We start from the raw sequence: 20,779 nt of genomic DNA on the forward strand, positions 1-20,779 counted from the left end.
TGCATCTTCTTATTTTCAAACAAGAGAAAGTAGAAGTGCTATTTTCACAACAATTTCTCACTTTCTAATACATTCAGAGTCTTCGGAGAGGGGCGGCATACAAATCTAATAAATAAATAAATAAATAATATAAATTTCAAATGATTTCTTTATTATTCATATATGATATTTGATTTATCTCTATTAAGAATAACAATGTAGTGCACTGAGTTACCTCTGATTCCTGATGGCTATAGGAGTATACATGTCAAATTTTCTTGCCAATATTTAATGAGATAGCTGAGAGAAATTTGCTGCAAATTTACCCAACTATGTCAGGCTGGAACCAACCTCATTTTCTTCCATCCCTTTGATCTAGATGATATTGTTGTTTGGCATAAAATATAGATTAAGATTTGTTTCTTTTGTCCGATGCCAAAATTCAGAGATACAGTGATCCCTCGGTTAGCGCGGGGGTTACGTTCCAAGACCTCCCGCGCTAACCGATTTCCGCGTTATACTGGATGCGGAAGTAAAAACACCATCTGCGCATGCGCGCCCTTTGTTCCATGGCCGCACATGCGCAGAAGGTGGAGCGACGCAAGTTCGGAGGCTGGCAATGCAATGGTGATTTTTCCGGGCTCCTCGCCGCTACCCACAGGGCAGCGCTGGCGGCAATGGCAATGGCAACCCTCCCTCCTTCCCTCCTTCCCTTCTCTCCCTCCCTCCCTCCTTCCCTCCTTCCTTCCTCTCACCGGCTTTCTTGGGGCAGCGCTGGCGGCAATGGCAATGGCAACCCTCCCTCCTTCCCTTCTCTCCCTCCCTCCTTCCTTCCTGATTTTGGCCAATCAGCAATCAGTATGACGTCATCGGGCGGGAAAAACCGTGGTGTAGGAAAAAAAACGCGGACTTATTTTTTAATTAATATTTTTTGAAAAACCGCGTTGCAGCGTTTCGCGCTAATCGAGAACGCGCAAATCGAGGGATCACTGTACTGTAAATATCACAGCAGAAGTTCAGTGAAAGACAGCGAACAGATATAAAATTAGAATTAACTAATATGAAATATTGAATGAAATAGAACTTCTTACAATATGTAAATAATGTATTTATTAGGAGAAAGTATTAAATAAACATCTTTGAAAGTAATTAAACTGTTTTTGGAAAATTATTATAAATTGTATCTTCTCTGACCGTTAAATGTTATGTGTGAATGGGATTTTAGTTTACTGTTTTTAACTATTAGATTTGTATACATATTGTTTGTATTGCATGTTGTGAGGGTGTTGAGGGAGAGGCCCTGCAGTAAGAAATCCCACATGTGTATGATGGGAACAGGGGAACAACCCATCTGACTGTACCAAGAACAGAATATTCACCAGGTGGCAGAATAAATTTTCTTGGTGGACAACTTCCTGGAGGCTAGGGGAGTTGTAATGAACTCACCCCATGTTTTCGGAGAATGGCATACAAATCTAATGAATGAATGAATGAAAGAATGAATGGACAAACAAACAAACAAACAAACAAACCCATCAGGCAGCCTTACTAAATAGTAGTCCCTGCTGCCAGAAACCAGTAAGCCAAGGTTTCAGATAAAATTCCCTACTTTAGGCAATATATCAATGGACAGGTCTTTGCCCTTAGTACTAGGCCTCTGTCATTATTTGGATGCCTTTAAAATGGCTGCCACACTTGATCTGCACCCGAAATGGACTCTGCCTTTAGTTGGAAGCAATCAAAATGGCTGCCGCTCTACCTGGGCCTTCAAAATGGCCTCTGTAAGTTTCAGGGCATCAAATATTGCCAACAGCTGAGCAACAGGCTTCAAGATGTCAGCCACCCTTTTGTGAAACTTAAAGATGTCCACCCCCCCTTAAAAGGGCATCCATAGGAATAATGCATAGGGAGTTGGGTGGCATAAAAATTGAATAATAAATAAATAAATCCAAGATGATCACCAGCTTCAAAATGGCTGCCACTCGTTGGAACATCAAGATGGTTTCTCATCACAATACCTGAGAGGATTACTTTGAAGAGTGATCAGGTTGGTGAGCTCCCGAAGAAAAAGCACAGGAAAGCAGGTAAACAGCCCAGATTGACTGGACAACTGGATCCAACCCAGAGCTATGCCTGGAGGCCTCCACAGGTTGCCACATGAGTGCAAATGCTCCAGCAGTCTTTTCCCAGCTCATCGCTTCACAGCTGATCTTTGCTCCACTGCAGAGAGTAATAGCAAGGAAAGGTCACAGGGCAAAGTGGTAGGGCAAGGCAGCAGGGCAGGGCAGCAGGGTAAATCCTACTTCAGCCGAGGACTGATTTGAAGGGGTGGGGGGATCTAGGCAGAGTACATATTTATATAAATTATCTGATGAGATCGCAAAAGTCGTTGATGTAGAGAATGAAGAGTGTAGGTCCCAGTACGCTATCTTGGGGAACACCGCTTTTAACAGGGACGGGTGTGGATATGGAGCTTCCTATTTTGACCACTTGTTGCCTGTTAGACAGAAATGCAGTAATGCAGCTGTGGAGGGATCCTGAGATGCCATAGGATTTGAGTTTTTGAAGTAGTTTGTCATGGACCACTGAATTTAAGGCTTTGCAGAATTCAATATAAATTGCATCTATAGATTTTCCTTGATCAAGATGAGTTGTCCATATGTTTTTGAAGTGGAGGAGCTTCCGGTTGCAGGATAGTTTTTTTCTGAATCCAAATTGTTTGTTAGAGAGCAGATTATCAGACCCAAACACTCCTTCCACTCAATCAGGTACTAGAACCAGTCTTTGAGCTATCTGGAATCTTGGATGCTGGCAACTTCAAACTGGGATAGCTGAACTTGAGCATGGGGAACTGCTGGATCTGGATCCGGAGGTCAAAGCAAAGAATCAAGGCTCATTAGGACCAGCAAGGATCGGTGAAACACTGGATGCACACTGTACGAATGAGGCAAGTTGAGATGGTATGTCACTGGATTGACGACTGTTTCGACTGGAAATGGACCCAGGAAATTTTGATCAAGTTTGCAATGTGTTTTCTGTGGGAATGAATACTTGGTGGATAGCCAAACTCAGTCTGCAACAACCAATGATGGTGTATCCCAATGAGAACAGTCTGCAAATTTCTTGTTGTTTTCTTTTGCTTTATTCAGGTGCTGCTTGACCATCTCATGGATGTACTGGAACTTGGAGAAGTATTCCTCTGTGACTGGAACTGGAGAATCAGGGAGTGTGAGTGGAAAAAATCTGGGATGATAGCTGTAGTTGGCAAAGAATGGTGTGGTCTGAGTGGAAGTATGTTGGGAGTTATTGTAAGCAAATTCAGCTATGGGGAGGTATTTTGACTTTCTGCTAGTTGTTGATGAAACAACATAGACACTGCTCCAGGATGCCAATCACTTTCTCTATACCTCTATCAGTCTGCGAGTGATGTGTCGAGGCTAGGGAAACTCAGACCTGAACAGCTGACATGAATTCTGTCCAAAACCTCATAGTGATCTTGGTTCCTTGATCTGACACCACTCTATCAGGTAGACCATATAGTCAGAAGATGTGTTGGATGAATAACTGTGTGGTGAACCTAGTTGTCGGTATATCCACCACACAGTGGTGAAGCTGGAAGACACTAGTAAACAGGTCAGAAAGTCCATGGAAATAGTTCCTCAGAGTCTCTCAGGTGTCAGTAAAGGTTGTAACAGTCCAGGAAGGTCTCCTGTGGCTATCTTGGCTTGCCAGCAATGGACACAAGAGTTCACATAGGACTTGACGTCATGGTGGAGCCTGCTGGAATAGCACCGGTGGGGCTCTCTGCCTTCCTAGCAATATGGGAAAGCAGGATGTCCGACAGATGGTGAGCTGGCCCAGAACTCTGGCAGGGCAAGAAGGAGTATCTCTGCAGCCCTGCCTCACCCTGCTCTGTGTCTTCTGAATGCTGGGCTGGTGGGAGGTGCTAGCTTCTTCACTTCCCTTTCCCCAACTAGTCACAACAACCTCCTTCATTTTTGAGGGTTTCCAGCCCAAACCACACACTCCTGGGATGTGGGGATGATGGCTTCACCTTTGGATGGAGGCATGAGCAATCCTCTGTAAGGTGGATGATGTGCATTGCACCCCTTCCCATTTCCGAGGATGTGAAGATAGGGGCTTCTCCTGGGAGGGGGCGGTCATGAGATATCCTCTGCAGGATTGTGAAAGTGCACTGTGCCTTTTCCTACATCCCAGCTTGATCCTCTGAGACAGGCAACCTCAAACCTCAAAACTGCAGAGTCTGGTACTCGGGCCATGTGGAGCCTCACTGCCAGGGGCTGCAGACCAGTAGCCAGCCACTCCCATCAATCCATCAGAATGTGGACTATTTCTGGCTATCAGTTCCAGTGTTATTAATTCCCTGCACCATCATGTTCCCTTCTCTTTGATGAGAGAAAAGCAATATCTATATTATTATTACCTGGACAACCTTATATATTTTTAATGAAACAGAAAAATGCAGTTATGGTTTGTGGCTTTGAGGATTAGGAAAAAAATGAAGAGAAAATATGAAATAGAAAATGTTTCCCTCCCTCCCTTAAATTTTATATTTAAAAAATCTGGATCATGAACCTATTCAATGGTTCCATAATTTTTAGAATTCAGTCAAATGAGGTACAAAGATTCCAGAATATAGTCAGCTGAGAAATCTTTGCAATATATATTCACCTGTTTTAGGAATAAACATCCATATGTTATTTTCCATATCCTAATATGCAGAATGAATCATGTATGCTGGGGAGAGGACTGGACCTCTTGCCTTCATCAACTTTTGGAATACATATTGTCTACAGTTACAATACCTAAAAAAAGTTTATAATATAACCCTTGCTTTATATGGAGCATTCTTATGTGGAATATTCGTATCAAAATCTAGACACGGAACAGCCATGGAGTGAATGAATCTGAATGTTCTAAAAATGTAATTTTGGCAGATAATGCCTTTATAGAATATGTAAAATTTTGGTTTTGTGCATTAGTGTATAAGAGTTTTAAAACATAACAAAATAAGGATGAAAGAAGGGTTAAAGCAGGGTCTCGGTACAGTTATATCAAGATGGAAGGTGGATCTTAAGAGGACACTTCCATTTTCAAGTGGAATTTGGCTGTGGGAAGACAATTCATAGCCAAATTGACTTTTAAGTCTTTTATTGAAATAATCCTAAAGAACCATTAAGAGAAGGTAGTATCTTGGAGGTTCCTATTTGCAAGGAAAGTTCCACTGATGGAGAGAAAGTAAGTTGATGTGGAAGATTTATAGAGGTAATCAATAACTGCAATCCTTATAATCTATAGGAAAAAAGTTAAATGCAGATTTAGAATGAGATTCTCTGATTTGGAATTATTTGAACAATTGAACATGGAGGTACTGAAAATTCTGCTTTTGAATTATATTTGATCAATTGTATTCCTTTTTAATTTTGCATTTGTCTTTTCAATTAAATGTGTATGCATGAAATACAGTTGAAAAACTTTCAAGCGTTATCTTGAATATGTAACTGTAACTGTATGAATATCCACTGTAATCTGGATATGTTGACAATAAGTGTGGTGAATCATGAGTGCTACCTTATATTGATTAAAGGAGCACATACAATATATTTGACAGTCATATGTAAAATATTTTCCCATAATGTATGCATGTGTGCATGTATGCATATATTTATATAAATGACTCAACATCAATAACCAATTCATTCATAAGTCACATGTTGTATCAAAATTCAGAACAAAATAATGGGTGTGGGGGATTGAGTATTTAACATAGGAAGGTAGCACAGCAAAGCATTCTGTGAATATGACCTTGGTCAACTGAGAGGTTTGGTGGAGAAAAGGAAATAAAAAGACACCTTAGGTCAGCATTCTTCCCTTCTTTGTTGGAAAGGAATTGTAAAATTTGCAATCTAACATATCTGGAATCACTTCATTTGGCTGCCATTTCTTATGTTACTATCATATGCTCTTTCAGTCTAAGCCTCAACATTTCTTTGTCTCATTACAATATTCTTCTTGCTTTCTGAAAAAAAGTTAGGAAACCCATCTCAGGAAAAAGATAGTAAACATATTTTCTTATTTTTTCCAAGGCACCTGCTGTCAAAGAACCCTATTATTAGCTTCCCTGTAATCTTTCAATAAGACCTCCATTGAGTGTTAATCCTCCATGTTGCTTCCAACAACAGAAAGAGCAGAAACAGTAGAAGAGCCCTCCTGAGGCTGATCCTAGCTCTTCTCTTCAGCTGTAATTCAGATCACAGGGTTCAATAAGCATACCACAATACTTAAATGCCATTATAAGAGACTAGTAGACCTAGGCCCACACCTATGTCTCTTGTGTAGGAGATTATTTGTCTCCTGAATGGCAAGGTTTATGGTGCTGATGTTCTTAGTGTTGCCTAACGTGGTGCACCAAACACAGGTCAAATTCTGCAGCATCAATGAACTGCTCAACATCCCTCACCAGTATGATCAGCCAGGTGATTTAATCATTGGCGGGCTTACCTCTCATCTTCTATCTTCCCTAGATAATGAAGCCTTCACAGAGCATCTACCCATTTCTCAAATTCTTAATCTCCTGTAAGATATTTTTAAAACATTACTTGGTATAATTGACTAATTCCCATCCGTGTATATTAGATGTAAATTTCATTGTGTTAAATACTAATTGCTTCTTGATCAAAAGGAAAATTTTCATTTTTCATTTCATTTAATTTTTTCAACTACCCTAAAAATAGAAATAACTGCAATGCAACTAAAATGATTGGCTGTTGATTTCTTATGTTGCAAAGACTTAAGAAGCTGGCCTGTTTTCCAGCAACCTCTTTGGAACTAGATCCAGATGAAACAGTTTCATTTGAAATTTATTGTTTCATTTTAAAGTTATTGCTCCTCCCTACATAAGTGTATAAAGTTGCGCACAGGGGATTCTTTTTAAAAAACAAAACCTATTATTTTGTTTTTTACTATTTTTTACCCACTGAAATCAAAAGAGATTGCAATTGAATCACATCTCTTGATAGAAGAACATGGTTCTGCAACAATTCCATTTTGAATGTTTATAAACTTTCTTTGAATCCATGGACTCCTGTTCTGCATATTGTCATTTAAAAATAATTTTAAAATTGTACTTTAACAGTACAGTAAAGAGTTTAGAAATTCAGAAGTATAAATAAACAGTTTAGAAATTGAACAGTTTTTTACATCAGGCAAACAAGGTGATTATTAATATTTTTGTAGTGCGTGTTTGTGTGTTAACATGAAATAAATTCAATTTACAGTGTTTCTATTTCCTACTATTTTTCTTGTGATTAAGGCAGGTTGATTACTATTTTAATTACTAGAAGTTAATGCTGATTGCTACGTAAAAAATCTTTCCTATCAATCAGAGTGTGCTAGGCAGTCTGATAATATAATTCTTTCTGGCTTTTTTATTTATTAATTTCTAGTGTTCTGGGCTACTTTGGGCATAGAAAAAAATAAAACATTTATTGTATGATTATTAAATTGCCTGTGATTATATAATGAAATATAGTGTGACAGGGTTCACTACTAAATGAACATGTACAAATTATCAAAGGATGCTGTATATATTGCTGATATTTATTTACTTAATATAAATTAATTCCAGTTTGAACACTGCTTTTGACATTTATTCATTTATTTTAAAAGGTAAATTTGCTTAAATTTACTGCCTCTACATTGAGTGTTACTTCCTAGAATATATCATAACAGTTCCCAAATATTTTAGAGTCAGATACTCCCAATTTAAACAAAGAAAAGATAACTGCGTGAATGTGCTATTCTCATTCCAGTGTTGTACCAAAGAATTATCAGCAAACTCTGGCCTTGGTGTTTGCTGTCAAGGAGATAAATGGGAACCCCAATATTTTACCAAATGTCACCCTGGGATTCCAAATCTGTGACAGTTACTTCAATGAAAGAATGACCCATCAGGCTACTCTTGGTCTTCTTTCTATTCAGAATAGATTTGTACCCAACTACAGATGCAACATGCAGAAAAATCTAATGGCAGTCATTGGAGGACTAGATTTTGATACATCCCTGCACATGTCATCAATCTTGATGATCTACAACATGCCTCAAGTATGAAATTATCTTGGTGACATTATACAAAATTTATCTTATTCCTTCTTTGAATTAAAATTGTGTATCATTAGAGGAATTTGTAATTTTTGGCAACAATTACAGATGTTACCCCCTTTTCTTTCATTTTGGATCTACAACATTGTATGCAGAATCAATGTATGGGGGGAAATGAAAACGCTATATCCCGCCCAATTTCTGCAGAACTATATCTTTTGGCATAAATCATATATCTAATGGTTTGTAATACAGTCATTGTATGCACATCTTCCATAGGGTAATCAGAGGAATAATAGTCTAATGGGGAGATTTTACTTACTGGGGATCTTTACCTAATATTGAGTGACCTGTTCTCCATCCATCCATCCTTGTAATATCAGAAAATTATATCAACATGAAATTTGTTGGGTTCATTTATATTTTATATTCTGCCTCTTTGACTGTTCCTGCCAGTACTTGAATTCTTTTTGAGATAAAATATGACAACATTAAAAAGGTCTATTCTTTATTGTGTCACAACAAGGGGAAAATACTTTTTATTTCTGACTTAAATAAGGACAACTTCAGCCAACCAGACTTACAGACTGTAGACCAGGTATGTCAAACTTGTTGTCATCACTTGAGGTATTGGGGCTTTTCTCCCCTTTGCTAAACTAGGTGGGACCAGCACATGATGCATCTGGCCCATGGGCTGCGGGTTTGACACCCCTGCTGTAGACTAAAGAAAGGTGACATCAGAAGAACTTTAGGGCAAGGAGGAAAGGTTGTTATACTGAATCATATTTGCAAGTGAAAAAATTCTCATTGTTCAATGAATCTGACCACTAATATTGTTAATATAGACATTGATGAGTCTGAATTTTTCTCTAGAGTTTTATTAAATTGTACATATTTTCACAAATGGCTATTAAGAATATATATATAAAGAGAGATAGAGGCAAAAAGGAGCTGTGACGTTCCTTCAATATACCAGGGTAATCCAACAGAAAAAACATATAGCCCCTCCCTGGTACAAAGCTGAAGGGATCAGATCTGGTAGCCTAGAGGTTAATTCTCTACCTTACAATGCAGAGGCCTCAAGATCAAATACCAGTAAGAGTATGGCTAGCTGATGAGGCCAGAACAAGGCCAAAATAGCGCTATCCTAGCCTCCCTTAATTTTAAATATATATATATATATATTTGCTGATGATGAAAAAGAATATATATATTCAAAATATCTTAAAATAACTCTTCCCTTCATTATCAGCAAAAATATGTTACACATATAGAATATAGTTTGTTGGCTATAAAAATTAACTGCCTTCAATGGCTCCTGGACGGCCCGAATGGCAAAAATGAAGCAGTATGCTCCCTCCCATATTAGGGGAAATCAGAGTGATTTGACAAAATAACGCAAAATAACAACAAAAAGAAAAAAAGAAAAAGAAACTCTTCCCCAGTACAAGCCGAAACAGGAGGAGAACATGTGGCCTAGAGGTTAAAGCTACTGCCTTAGAGGCAGATTGCCCAGGTTGAAATCCCAGTAAGGGCATGACTAGCTGATGAAAGCAAAATAGCTTGAAATAGATTTATACTAGTTTCCCTTCCTTTTCATTATCAACAAAAATATATTATGCACACCCACATATGCACGTTCTATTGAATTGTATACTCAAATATGGAAGGGAGCATACTTCTTCCATTTTGCCTCTTGGCCACTCCAGGCAGTAATTTATAGCTGACAATATACACATTCTATGTGTGTATATGTGAAAATGAAGTGAGACAAGTGTATTTATTTATTTCAAGCTACTTACCTCTCATCAGCTAGCCATATCTATACAGGAATTTGAACCTGGGCGGCCTGCCTATAAGGCAGTAGCTTTTAACCTCTAGGTCACTAGTTCTCCTCATGTCTCAGCTTGTATTAGGAAAGAGTTATATATGTTTTTTTTCCTGTTGAATCATGTGTGTGTGTGTGTGTGTGTGTGTGTGTGTTTATGTGTGATTTTTTGTCAAGTCACCCTGGTATTTGGGAGGAGCATACAGCTTCCTTTTTGCCTCTTGGCCCCACCCTCTTCGGAGAGGGGCAGTATAGAAATCAAATAAATAAAGAAACAAGTAAGTAAGTAAGTAAGTAAGTAAGTAAGTAAGTAAGTAAGTAAGTAAATATATATGTCACATGTTTTTTTGCTGAATTTGAAAATTAAGGGAAACTAGGATAGATCTATTTTGGCCTTATTTTGGCCTCATCAGCTAGCCATACCCACTATGTATTTGTTTTCGTAGATTTTCACGGTTATATGTATGTAGATTGTTCTGAACTTGGGTTTTACTCTGTGTAATATTTTGAGTGTCTATGCGACGTTTTGGTGAAATCACATTCACCATCATCAGGCTGAAGTTGTCAGCTTCATGCTACTTTGAATATATTATTATATTACAAGTATATATTATATTATATTACTATATTCAATACTATATTATTATATTATATTATATTATATATTATATTATATTACTATATTCAAAGCAGCACGAAGCTAACAACATATCTAGGCCCTCAACAGCCAGGATTCAGGCCCGGCTACAGCACGGAAACTGCTTTCGTCGCTCTGATGGATGATCTCTGGCGGGCCAGGGACAGGGGTTTATCCTCTGTCCTTGTGCTTCTTGACCTCTCAGCGGCTTTTGATACCATCCACCATGGTATCCTTCTGCGCCATCTGGAGGGGTTGGGAGTGCAAGACACTGTTCTTCAGTGGTTCTACTCCTACCTCTCTGGTCGGTCGCAGTTGGTCTTAGTGGAAGGTCAGAGGTCGACCTCTAGGTTGCTCCCTTGTGGGGTACCTCAGGGTCAGTCCTCTCCCCCCTACTATTTAATATCTACATGAAACTGCTGGGTGAAATCATTCAAGGGCATGGGGTGAGGTATCATCAATATGCAGATGATACCCAGCTATACATCTCCGCCCCTTGTCCAGTTAGTGAAGCAGTGGAAGTGATGTGCTGGTGCCTGGAGGCTGTTGGGGTCTGGATGGGTGTCAACAGACTCAAACTCAACCCTGATGAGATGGAGTGGCTGTGGGTTTTGCCTCCCAAAGACAATTCCATCTCTGTCCATTATCCTGGGGGGGAAATAACTAACCCCCCCCCAGAGAGGGTCCGCAACTTGGGTGTCCTCCTTGATCCACAGCTCACATTAGAGAAACATCTTTCAGCTGTGGCGAGGGGGGCGTTTGCCCAGGTTCGCCTGGTGCACCAGTTGCGGCCCTATCTGGACCAGGAGTCACTGCTCACAGTCACTCACGCTCTCATCACCTCGAGGCTCAACTACTGTAATGCTCTCTACATGGGGCTACCTTTGAAAAGTGTTTGGAAACTTCAGATCGTGCAGAATGCAGCTGCGAGAGCAATCATGCGCTTCCCCAAATATGCCCATGTCACACCAACACTCCGCAGTCTGCATTGGTTGCCGATCAGTTTGTGGTCACAATTCAAAGTGTTGGTTATGACCTATAAAGCCCTTCATGGCACCAGACCTGGGACTGCCTTCTGCTGCACGGATCCCTGCGACCAGTTATGTCCCACAGAGTTAGCCCTCTCCGGGTCCCGTCAACTAAACAATGCTGTTTGGTGGGACCCAGGGGAAGAGCCTTCTCTGTGGTGGCCCCGGCCCTCTGGGACCAACTCCCCCAGAGATTAGAATTGCCCCTACCATCCTCGCCTTTCATAAGCTCCTTAAAACCCACTTCTGCCATCAGGCATGGGGGAATTGAGATATTCTTTCCCCCTAGGCCTCTACAATTTATGCATGGTATATTTGCATGTATGTTTGGTTTTATAAGTAAGGGTTTTTTAGTTGTTTTAGTATTGGATTGTTACATGCTGTTTTTATCACTGTTGTTAGCCACCCCGAGTCCACGGAGAGGGGTGAAATAAACAAACAAACAAATAAACAAATAAACAAATAAACAAATAAACAAATAAACAAATAAACAAATAAACAAATAAACAAATAAACAAATAAACAAATAAACAAATAAACAAATAAACAAATAAACAAATAAACAAATAAACAAATAAACAAATAAACAAATAAACAAATAAACAAATAAACAAATAAACAAATAAACAAATAAACAAATAAACAAATAAACAAATAAACAAATAAACAAATAAACAAATAAACAAATAAACAAATAAACAAATAAACAAATAAACAAATAAACAAATAAACAAATAAACAAATAAACAAATAAACAAATAAACAAATAAACAAATAAACAAATAAACAAATAAACAAATAAACAAATAAACAAATAAACAAATAAACAAATAAACAAATAAACAAATAAACAAATAAACAAATAAACAAATAAACAAATAAACAAATAAACAAATAAACAAATAAACAAATAAACAAATAAACAAATAAACAAATAAACAAATAAACAAATAAACAAATAAACAAATAAACAAATAAACAAATAAACAAATAAACAAATAAACAAATAAACAAATAAACAAATAAACAAATAAACAAATAAACAAATAAACAAATAAACAAATAAACAAATAAACAAATAAACAAATAAACAAATAAACAAATAAACAAATAAACAAATAAACAAATAAACAAATAAACAAATAAACAAATAAACAAATAAACAAATAAACAAATAAACAAATAAACAAACAAACAAACAAACAAACAAACAAACAAACAAACAAACAAACAAACAAACTTCAGCCTGATGATGGTGAATGTGATTTCACTGAAACGTCGCATAGACACTCAAAATATTACACAGTGTAAAATCTGAACTCAGAACAACTTTTATAAAATTTTCAGTTTTTAATCACCAATATTTCCCTAAACTTTCTTGCTTCAAAAATGTTTTAATCTTTATTATTGCTTTCTAGAAAGATTTAATTAAATTTTAATGATTTTTCACCTGCTATTTACATATTTCCTTTTGCTTCAATGTCAGAAAGTGGGTTATTGCAGTTATATGTTAATCTTTCAAAAAAAGTGGAAATTTTGTGGATTTTAGCCAATTTAGTACTAAAATATTACACCTCTATATTAGCTACCATTTCTCCATTAATATAACAGAGTGTTAAATGACGTTTCTGTTTCATCTATCACAATTGCCAGAAATTATTACTCTTTGCCTCGTAGCTCAGTTATGGTTCTTTCGCTCCAGATGATCAAATTCAGGAACCTTTTTTCTACCGAATGGTTTCAAATGAAGCTCATCAACATACTGGCATTGTTGAATTACTTTTTCATTTTGGATGGAAATGGGTTGGATTTCTTTCTGTGGATAATGAAAGCGGAGAAATATTTCTGCAAAAACTCCAGCTTCTGTTTTCCCAAAGAGGCAGCTGTTATGCTTTCTCAGAGAGAATCCCAAAAGTCACATATATAGAGGAATATATCAATATGCAGCAAAAGTGGATTCACATCCACCAAGTTATAATCAAAAGCAAAGCCAATGCTGTTATTGTCTATGGAGAAATATTCTCCATGTTTTCCTTACAAACATTAATCGGATTAGGTGAAATGGAAAATATGACTAATTCTTCCTTGGGCAAGGTGTGGATTATGACCGCTCAGCTGGATTTTGCATCCACGTCCTATCAAATGAGGGAGGATATTCATGTTTTCCATGGCTCCATAGGCTTCACAGTTCCTTCAGGTGAAGTTCAAGAGTTCAAATCCTTTCTCCAACAAAGAAATATTTTTCAAACAAATGGAGACAGCTTTCTGGAGCCCTTCTGGACACAAACATTTAGATGTTTATTTCCAGATTCTAAAATGGTGAAACATAACAGTGAAGCCTGCAGTGGACAAGAGAAACTGGAGAACCTTCCTTCCTTGGCCTTTGAAATGAGCATGACTGGCCACAGCTACAGTGTCTACAATGCTGTCTATGTTGTGGCACATGCTTTACATGCCTTGTATCAATCCAAGTCCAAACACAGAGCAGGAATGGAAAGGGAGAAACTGAAGTTTCAGGATCTGCATGCTTGGCAGGTGAGTCCTTTTCTTAGAGAAGAACCAGAATTTCAAAATAAACGCCAGAGAGTGATGTGCATCATTTTCCTTCCACCAAGAGATTTGCTTACCAGTTTCATGTCCCTTCACCAGAACACAAGTATCACAATTGTTATTGGCATTGCCGCACTGCATGTACTATCATCTGTTAGTAGCTATGGGATGTGGTGAGAAAACTTGATGATCCATGGATTTGAGAAAAAGATCCTTCAATCTTTGGATGGAAAAACTAATGAAATTATTTCTTTGTTTCTATGTCTTTTCCAATGCAGCTGCATCCCTTTCTTCAGTGGGTAACATTTAATAACAGTGCCAGAGAAACAGTGTTTTTGGGAAAACACAAAGAGTTAAACACTGGATTTGATATCACCAATTTAGTCATTTTTCCAAATAATTCCTTTATGAGAGTCAAGATTGGAAGAGTTGATGTGATGGCTTCCCCAGGGAAGAGGGTTACCATTGATGAGAATAAAATGGTGTGGCACCATAGCTTTCACCAGGTAGCATACAGGATTGATGGAGACTGGACACAAAACTGAGAAATGAATCAGTGCCATTTGTTACAGTTTGCAAAGAATTGAAGTAAAGGACAAATGTAATATGTGGTAAATAAGTGAATGTAAAAGTGAACATTTGAGAAAATGTGTAAGCTGAAAGTAATGTTTTTGTTTTTGTTTTTGCATTTATTGTGTCAAGCTAAACAAATATAAGTATAAACATGACTATCAATACAAAAAATGGATATGAATAAATGGGGACAATAGGACAGGGAAGGTAGGCACTTTGATGTGCTTATACACATCTCTTACAGAACTTTTAGGAATGAGGTGAGGTCAACAACCTTGGTGGCACAGTGGTTAGAGTGCAGTACTACAAGCTACTTCTGCTGATCACTGGTTGCCAGCAGTTTAGCTGATCAAATCTCAGTAGGCTCAAGGTTGACTCAGCCTTCCATCCTTATGAGGTTGGTAAAATGAGGACCCAGATTGTTGGGGGCAATATGCTGACTCTCTGTAAATCGCTTAAATGGGGCTGTAAAGCACTGTGAAGCGGTATATAAGTCTAAGTGCTAAGTGCTAATAGTAGACAGTCTAAGGTTAAAGGTTTTGGGATTTGGTGAAGAAACCACAGAATCAGGTAGTGCATTCCAGGCATTGATGATTATATTGCTGAAGTTGTATCTATTGTTTGCTTGTGTGTTATTGCAGTTGAAGTAGTCATTGACAAGTAGTATATTGTAATAGATAATTTTGTGTACTATAGGTCAGACTGAAGGTGTTGTAGTTCTAAGCTGTTTTATATGCAGTTATCCAGCCCCCAAAATGGGGTAGTTGCTAAATGCCTGAATTTTGATCAGATGACTTTGAGGATGTTGCAACATTTGTAGCATATGTATATGTTTTGAGTCTCTTTGTAACTTCAAATGGTTCCTGAAAAAAATGATGATGTTAAGGACTATATGTATTGCTGCTAATTGTATTCTGACTTCTTCTCAACGAAAATATCTCAATCTGAAACAATTTAGAAACAATGACAGTATTGAAGGTAAACCATTTTAAGAAATGTTATGTTCAACTCTTTAGGTCTTGAAAGAAAACAATTCTTCCAATCTATTTTTTTCAGCTTTCATTGAAGTGTTGAACTAATAGTTTATAAAACCTGACAGTGGGAACAGTGGGGCACATGAGATTATTTGTGGGGAATGTGAGATTATTTGTGATTTATTTAGGATTTATGTTCATGTTTTTCTTCAAATGGACAGGTACCACCTGTTTCAGTATGTAACCCAAACTGCCTTCCTGGTTCCAGCAAAATGAAGAAGGAAGGGGCAAAATTCTGCTGCTATGATTGTTCTCCATGCCCTCCAGATAAAGTTTCATCTGAGAAGGGTAAGAGACACCACAGAGGGATTGTCTGCAATACATCCTCAAGTTGCTAGCCCCTCATGCATAGGCCAATTCTTTGGTCATGGTATCAAGTTGTGTACTCCCAGATAATGCTTATTTTAATTAGGTGCAGTGTCCTGATTGTGAACCTCTCCTGGTCTGCAAAGAAAGAAAGTATCAATCACGTTTCATTCTATAGTTGTTCTTTGAGCAACATGTGCTCTCCATAGTTAGACACTTTGCATAAACTCCACTATGTAATATTTACTGAACCAAGACAATTTTCCATAGTCCACTTTAATTCAATGCCCAGAATCATGTAGTCTCAGATGATAAATGAGTCCTTTGGCTCCTGAGAAGACTAGTAAGCAATAACAATAGCACTTATATACTACTTCTCAGTGCTTTACAGCTTCTCTAAGTGGTTTAGAGAGTTAGAATATTGTTAGAAATCTGAGTCCCTATTTTACTGACCTTGGAAGGATGGAAGATTGAGTAAACCTCGAGCCAGTGAGAATTGAACTGCTGGAAGTCAGCAGAATTAATCTATAGACTAATCTATTAATCTATAGTATCCATATATGATTCTTTTTTGCACTTGATATTTTCTTGTTTGTTGTATCTTCTTGTGAAAAACATGGAAAGGGGGGAGGGAGAGAGAGAGAAAGAAAAAGAAAGAAAGAGAGGGGAGAGGGAGGGAGAGAAACAAACAAACAAACAAACAAAGAGGAACTATGATTTTATCTTTCATCTAGTTAAAATGTCCATCATTACATTCATAAAATTAAAAGCTTTTCATGAATCCAGTAGTTTATTGTTTGCTTGTTTGTTTGTTTATTAGATTTCTATGCTGCCCTTCTCCGCAGGCTCAGGGTGGTTCACAACAGTAACAATACAAAAACATATAAGAAATCCACCAATGAAAACAATCTAAATTTATCTAAAAACCGTAATGATCCAATTATCTAAAACCCCAATTATCTAAATTTATCTAAAACCCCTATTATAAAACACAATCAGTAACATTCATTCTATTTGCACTCATGGCCAGAGCAGAGTATCCATGCTCAACAGCCCCAAGCCTACCGGCAGAGATGAGTTTTCAAAGATTTATAAAAGGCCAGGAGAGTAGGAATAGTGCAAATCTCAGGAAGGGAGCTGATTCCAAAGGGCCAGGGTTGCCATAGAGAAGGTTCTACTCCTAGACCCCACCAGATGACATTGCCTGATGACATCTGACAGGACCTGATGTAGGCCAACTGCTGTGGGACCTGGGATTTGTGAGGCAGGAGACGGTCCTGTATATAACCTGGTCCTAATCCATGAAGGGCTTTATAGGTCCTGACCAACACTTGAGTTCAACAGTTGAGCTGAGAAAATCTTTACTTGGGCTTGGTGTCCTTTTTTTAAAACCTCAACTCAACTGTGGAGCATCATAGGCAAACAACTATATGGTACACAAACAAGAGATCAAGTGGGATCAGCTGGAAGACTTGCTACTTTATTGGTTCACCAGCTGAACTAAAAACAACAAAGGAAAATCCACCACTCCAGCAGAGATCATTTCAGAAGCGACCAGATAACTCTTCATCCAAATACAAAAGAGTCATACAGCACTGCAACCATTGACTAGAAAGGAAAAGTATCAGAGCAGAGAGTAGATAGTCTGAAACAAAATGTCCCTTGAAATGAAGCCTAGATTTGTTTTTGCTAGTAGACATTGTTTTTTATATGCTGCAAGAAAAGATCTGTGCATTTATTGGGGTGGGGGTGTCCTTCCCCAATACACATTCCTACCTTTGAGAAATAGTAGCCTAATTTTCTGCTGGAAAGCCTGATTGTATAGATGATTCCCATAGACATATTGTAAATCAGCTTAGTCTACTTTGCTTTGCACCTCTTCTTTCTAGACATAGATGTATGTACCATGTGTCCAGAAGATCAATATCCAAACAACAATAAATCTCATTGTATTCCGAAGACAATCAACTACCTCTCATTGAAAGAGCCTCTGGGGATAAGCTTAGCTTTTTTTGTTGTTTTATTTTCTCTGCTCACAGTCCAGGTCCTAGTCATCTTCATCAAGCATCAGGATACGCCAATTGTCCGTGCCAACAACCGGGATCTCACATATGGTCTCCTCTTCTCCCTCCTGCTCTGCTTTCTCTGTTCCTTCCTTTTCCTCAGCCCACCCAGAAAAATGACCTGTCTCCTCCGACAAGTGGCTTTTGGATCCATTTTTACCATAACTGTTTCCTGCATCTTGGCCAAAACCATTACTGTGGTTCTTGCCTTCATGGTCACCAAACCAGGATCCAGAATGAGGAAATGGATGGGCAAGAGACTGGCAATTTCCATTGTGTTTTATTGTTCTCTATTCCAAATAGGCCTTTGTGTTTTATGGTTGGGAATCTCCCCACCCTTCCCAAATCAAGACACACGTTCCATTTTTGGAGAAATAATACTTGAATGTAATGAAGGATCAGTCATCATGTTTTACTGTGTGTTAGGTTACATGGGCTTTTTAGCTACAATCAGCTTTGTTGTAGCCTTTTTAGCTAGGAAACTGCCTGACACTTTTAATGAGGCCAAATTCATCACCTTCAGCATGCTGGTGTTTTGTAGTGTTTGGGTATCATTTGTTCCTGTCTATTTAAGCACAAAAGGAAAATACACAGTTGCTGTGGAGATCTTCTCCATCTTGGCCTCCAGTGCTGGTTTACTGGGCTCCATCTTTGGCTCCAAGTGTTACATTATATTATTCAGACCCAATCTAAATAATAAGGAGCAACTAATAAAGCGGAAATGGTGATTGAATGTCTTATCTTTTTTCCCAAATAACTTCTAGCTGCAGAACATGAATTGTGGTTTGTGTATATAAGCACTTTGGCTGAACCGCCCTGTATCCAAAGTAGGCTTTTTCACAGGGACTATCATAGGCTCCCCAAGTTACTGTGCTTTAGTATTCTCATTGAATCCTGGTGACGTATGTGGTGATTTCTTCTTCCAAGATGTGGCATTGAATTCATTTCAGAAGTTCAGATGTCAATTTATGACTATCCATGAGAATGGGGCATATACTGAATTGGTTCTTTCAATTCCCAATACTAAGCTTTTCTCATGAATATCCTACTCTGTATAACTTGACTTGTGAAACACATAGCCATTGAGTATATATGGATGTGTAAGTATTACAGTATATTACTCTCAATCCAGTGGACTCTTAGTACACTTTGCATCTAGCACCAATAGCATCTAACAGTGCATTACATATGCCTAAATTCTGACAGTATAGTTTGCCAGAGGAATAGCTAAGAGTGCAGTGTCATCCATCATCCTCATGCAGTTGATTTAGCTAGTGACATAAAAGCCATCTAACAGTGATCAGTGAGAACTATAGCTCCACCCTAAATGTTCAGAGAACATTAGGGTGGAGCTATATTATCCAGCAAGAAGAACATTGAGGGACTATCATATTCATGCTATCCAAGTCTTTTGAATCTCATTGTTCAGCAGAATCTGAGATGGATGTGGCATAGCAATAAATGAAACATTTCCAGCTATAGCACACACAGCACAATGACATTATAGACAATGGCATATCCCTACCTGTCCTGAGATTTCTATTGTTCCCAACATAGGATACTCTTTAGATGATACACTATGTTTTTCTGTTCATGATATTCAGCTGATGCACAAAGGAGTCAAAAGCAAATGAGTTTTTAGCAAGAAGAGTATTGTGCAAAGTAGATTTAATACTTAATTAATACTTAATACTACTGCAGATTTTCCTGAGAAATAGTCTGAAATTCACAGCAATATTATGTTTTTTGTTACCAAGAGAATAAATGAATTAAATTATGAAAACATGTGTATAATGAGAGACTTTAACACAATTGAAAAAGCTGAGTTGGATTAAAAAACAACTAAAAGGAATAAGACACAAAGAAAAAACCTGCCAAAATCCTTCTTTAATATGAAAGAAGAATTAAATATGTTTGATGCTTAGTGAGAAAAACATCCCAACAAAAAATAATTTACTTTTTATTCTGCAAGCCATACATCATGGTCAGGAATAGACATGTTATGGATAAATTTGGAACTGCTGAGTGACATACAAAAAATAGATATTGAAATTAGTACTTGGGCTGACCACAATTCTATGTTTATTATATGGAAGGGGAGAAGAAAAAGGACAAGGTGATCATTGGGTCAAGAAATACTAAAAGATAAAGAAATCCAAATACTTGTAGAAAAAGAAACATTTTTTGCAAAGAAAATGAAAAAGAAAATACTACTTTATAAATACTATGGGACACAGCAAAAGCATATATGAGAGGATTATTGTTTATTGTTTAATAAAATTTATATGGTACCCAACTCCAGTGGACTCTGGGCAGCCAAACACATTTAAAAAACAATTGTAAAAATTACAATATCAAAGAAATATAAAACCACTCAATAGCCCTATTAAAAATATTCAATCATTCAGTCTTTCATAATCCCAAGCCTGTTAGAAAAGTCTGGTCTTAATGGCTTTCCAGAAGACCAGTAGGATAATGATAGTGTGAATCTCCAAGGGCAGTTGGTTCCAAAGGTTGAAGTTGCCACAGAGAAGGCTCTTCCCCATGGTCCAACCAACTGACATTATTTGGCAGATGTGACACAGAGAAGGCCAAGATAGAACTAAGGAAAGATAAATTAAACATGATGGAAAATGAAGAAGTGGCCAGGAAAATGAAAA

The 20,779-nt window shown here is 37.7% G+C and overlaps 1 protein-coding gene across 1 annotated transcript; it reads left to right on the forward strand.

Annotated features, from left to right (window-relative positions):
- The first annotated feature begins 1,661 nt into the window (after positions 1-1,661).
- On the forward strand, positions 1,662-18,847 carry LOC139155410 (vomeronasal type-2 receptor 26-like). The gene is made up of 8 exons (XM_070730540.1): positions 1,662-1,760; positions 3,129-3,270; positions 6,390-6,576; positions 7,812-8,103; positions 13,271-14,128; positions 14,422-14,649; positions 15,912-16,038; positions 17,946-18,847. Exons 1-8 carry the CDS (start codon positions 1,662-1,664, stop codon positions 18,845-18,847), a joined length of 2,835 nt encoding a protein of 944 aa, XP_070586641.1.
- The last annotated feature ends 1,932 nt before the right edge of the window (positions 18,848-20,779 follow it).

The sequence above is a fragment of the Erythrolamprus reginae genome, unplaced genomic scaffold, assembly GCF_031021105.1.
Source record: "Erythrolamprus reginae isolate rEryReg1 unplaced genomic scaffold, rEryReg1.hap1 H_18, whole genome shotgun sequence".
Taxonomy (NCBI): Eukaryota; Metazoa; Chordata; class Lepidosauria; order Squamata; family Dipsadidae; genus Erythrolamprus; species Erythrolamprus reginae.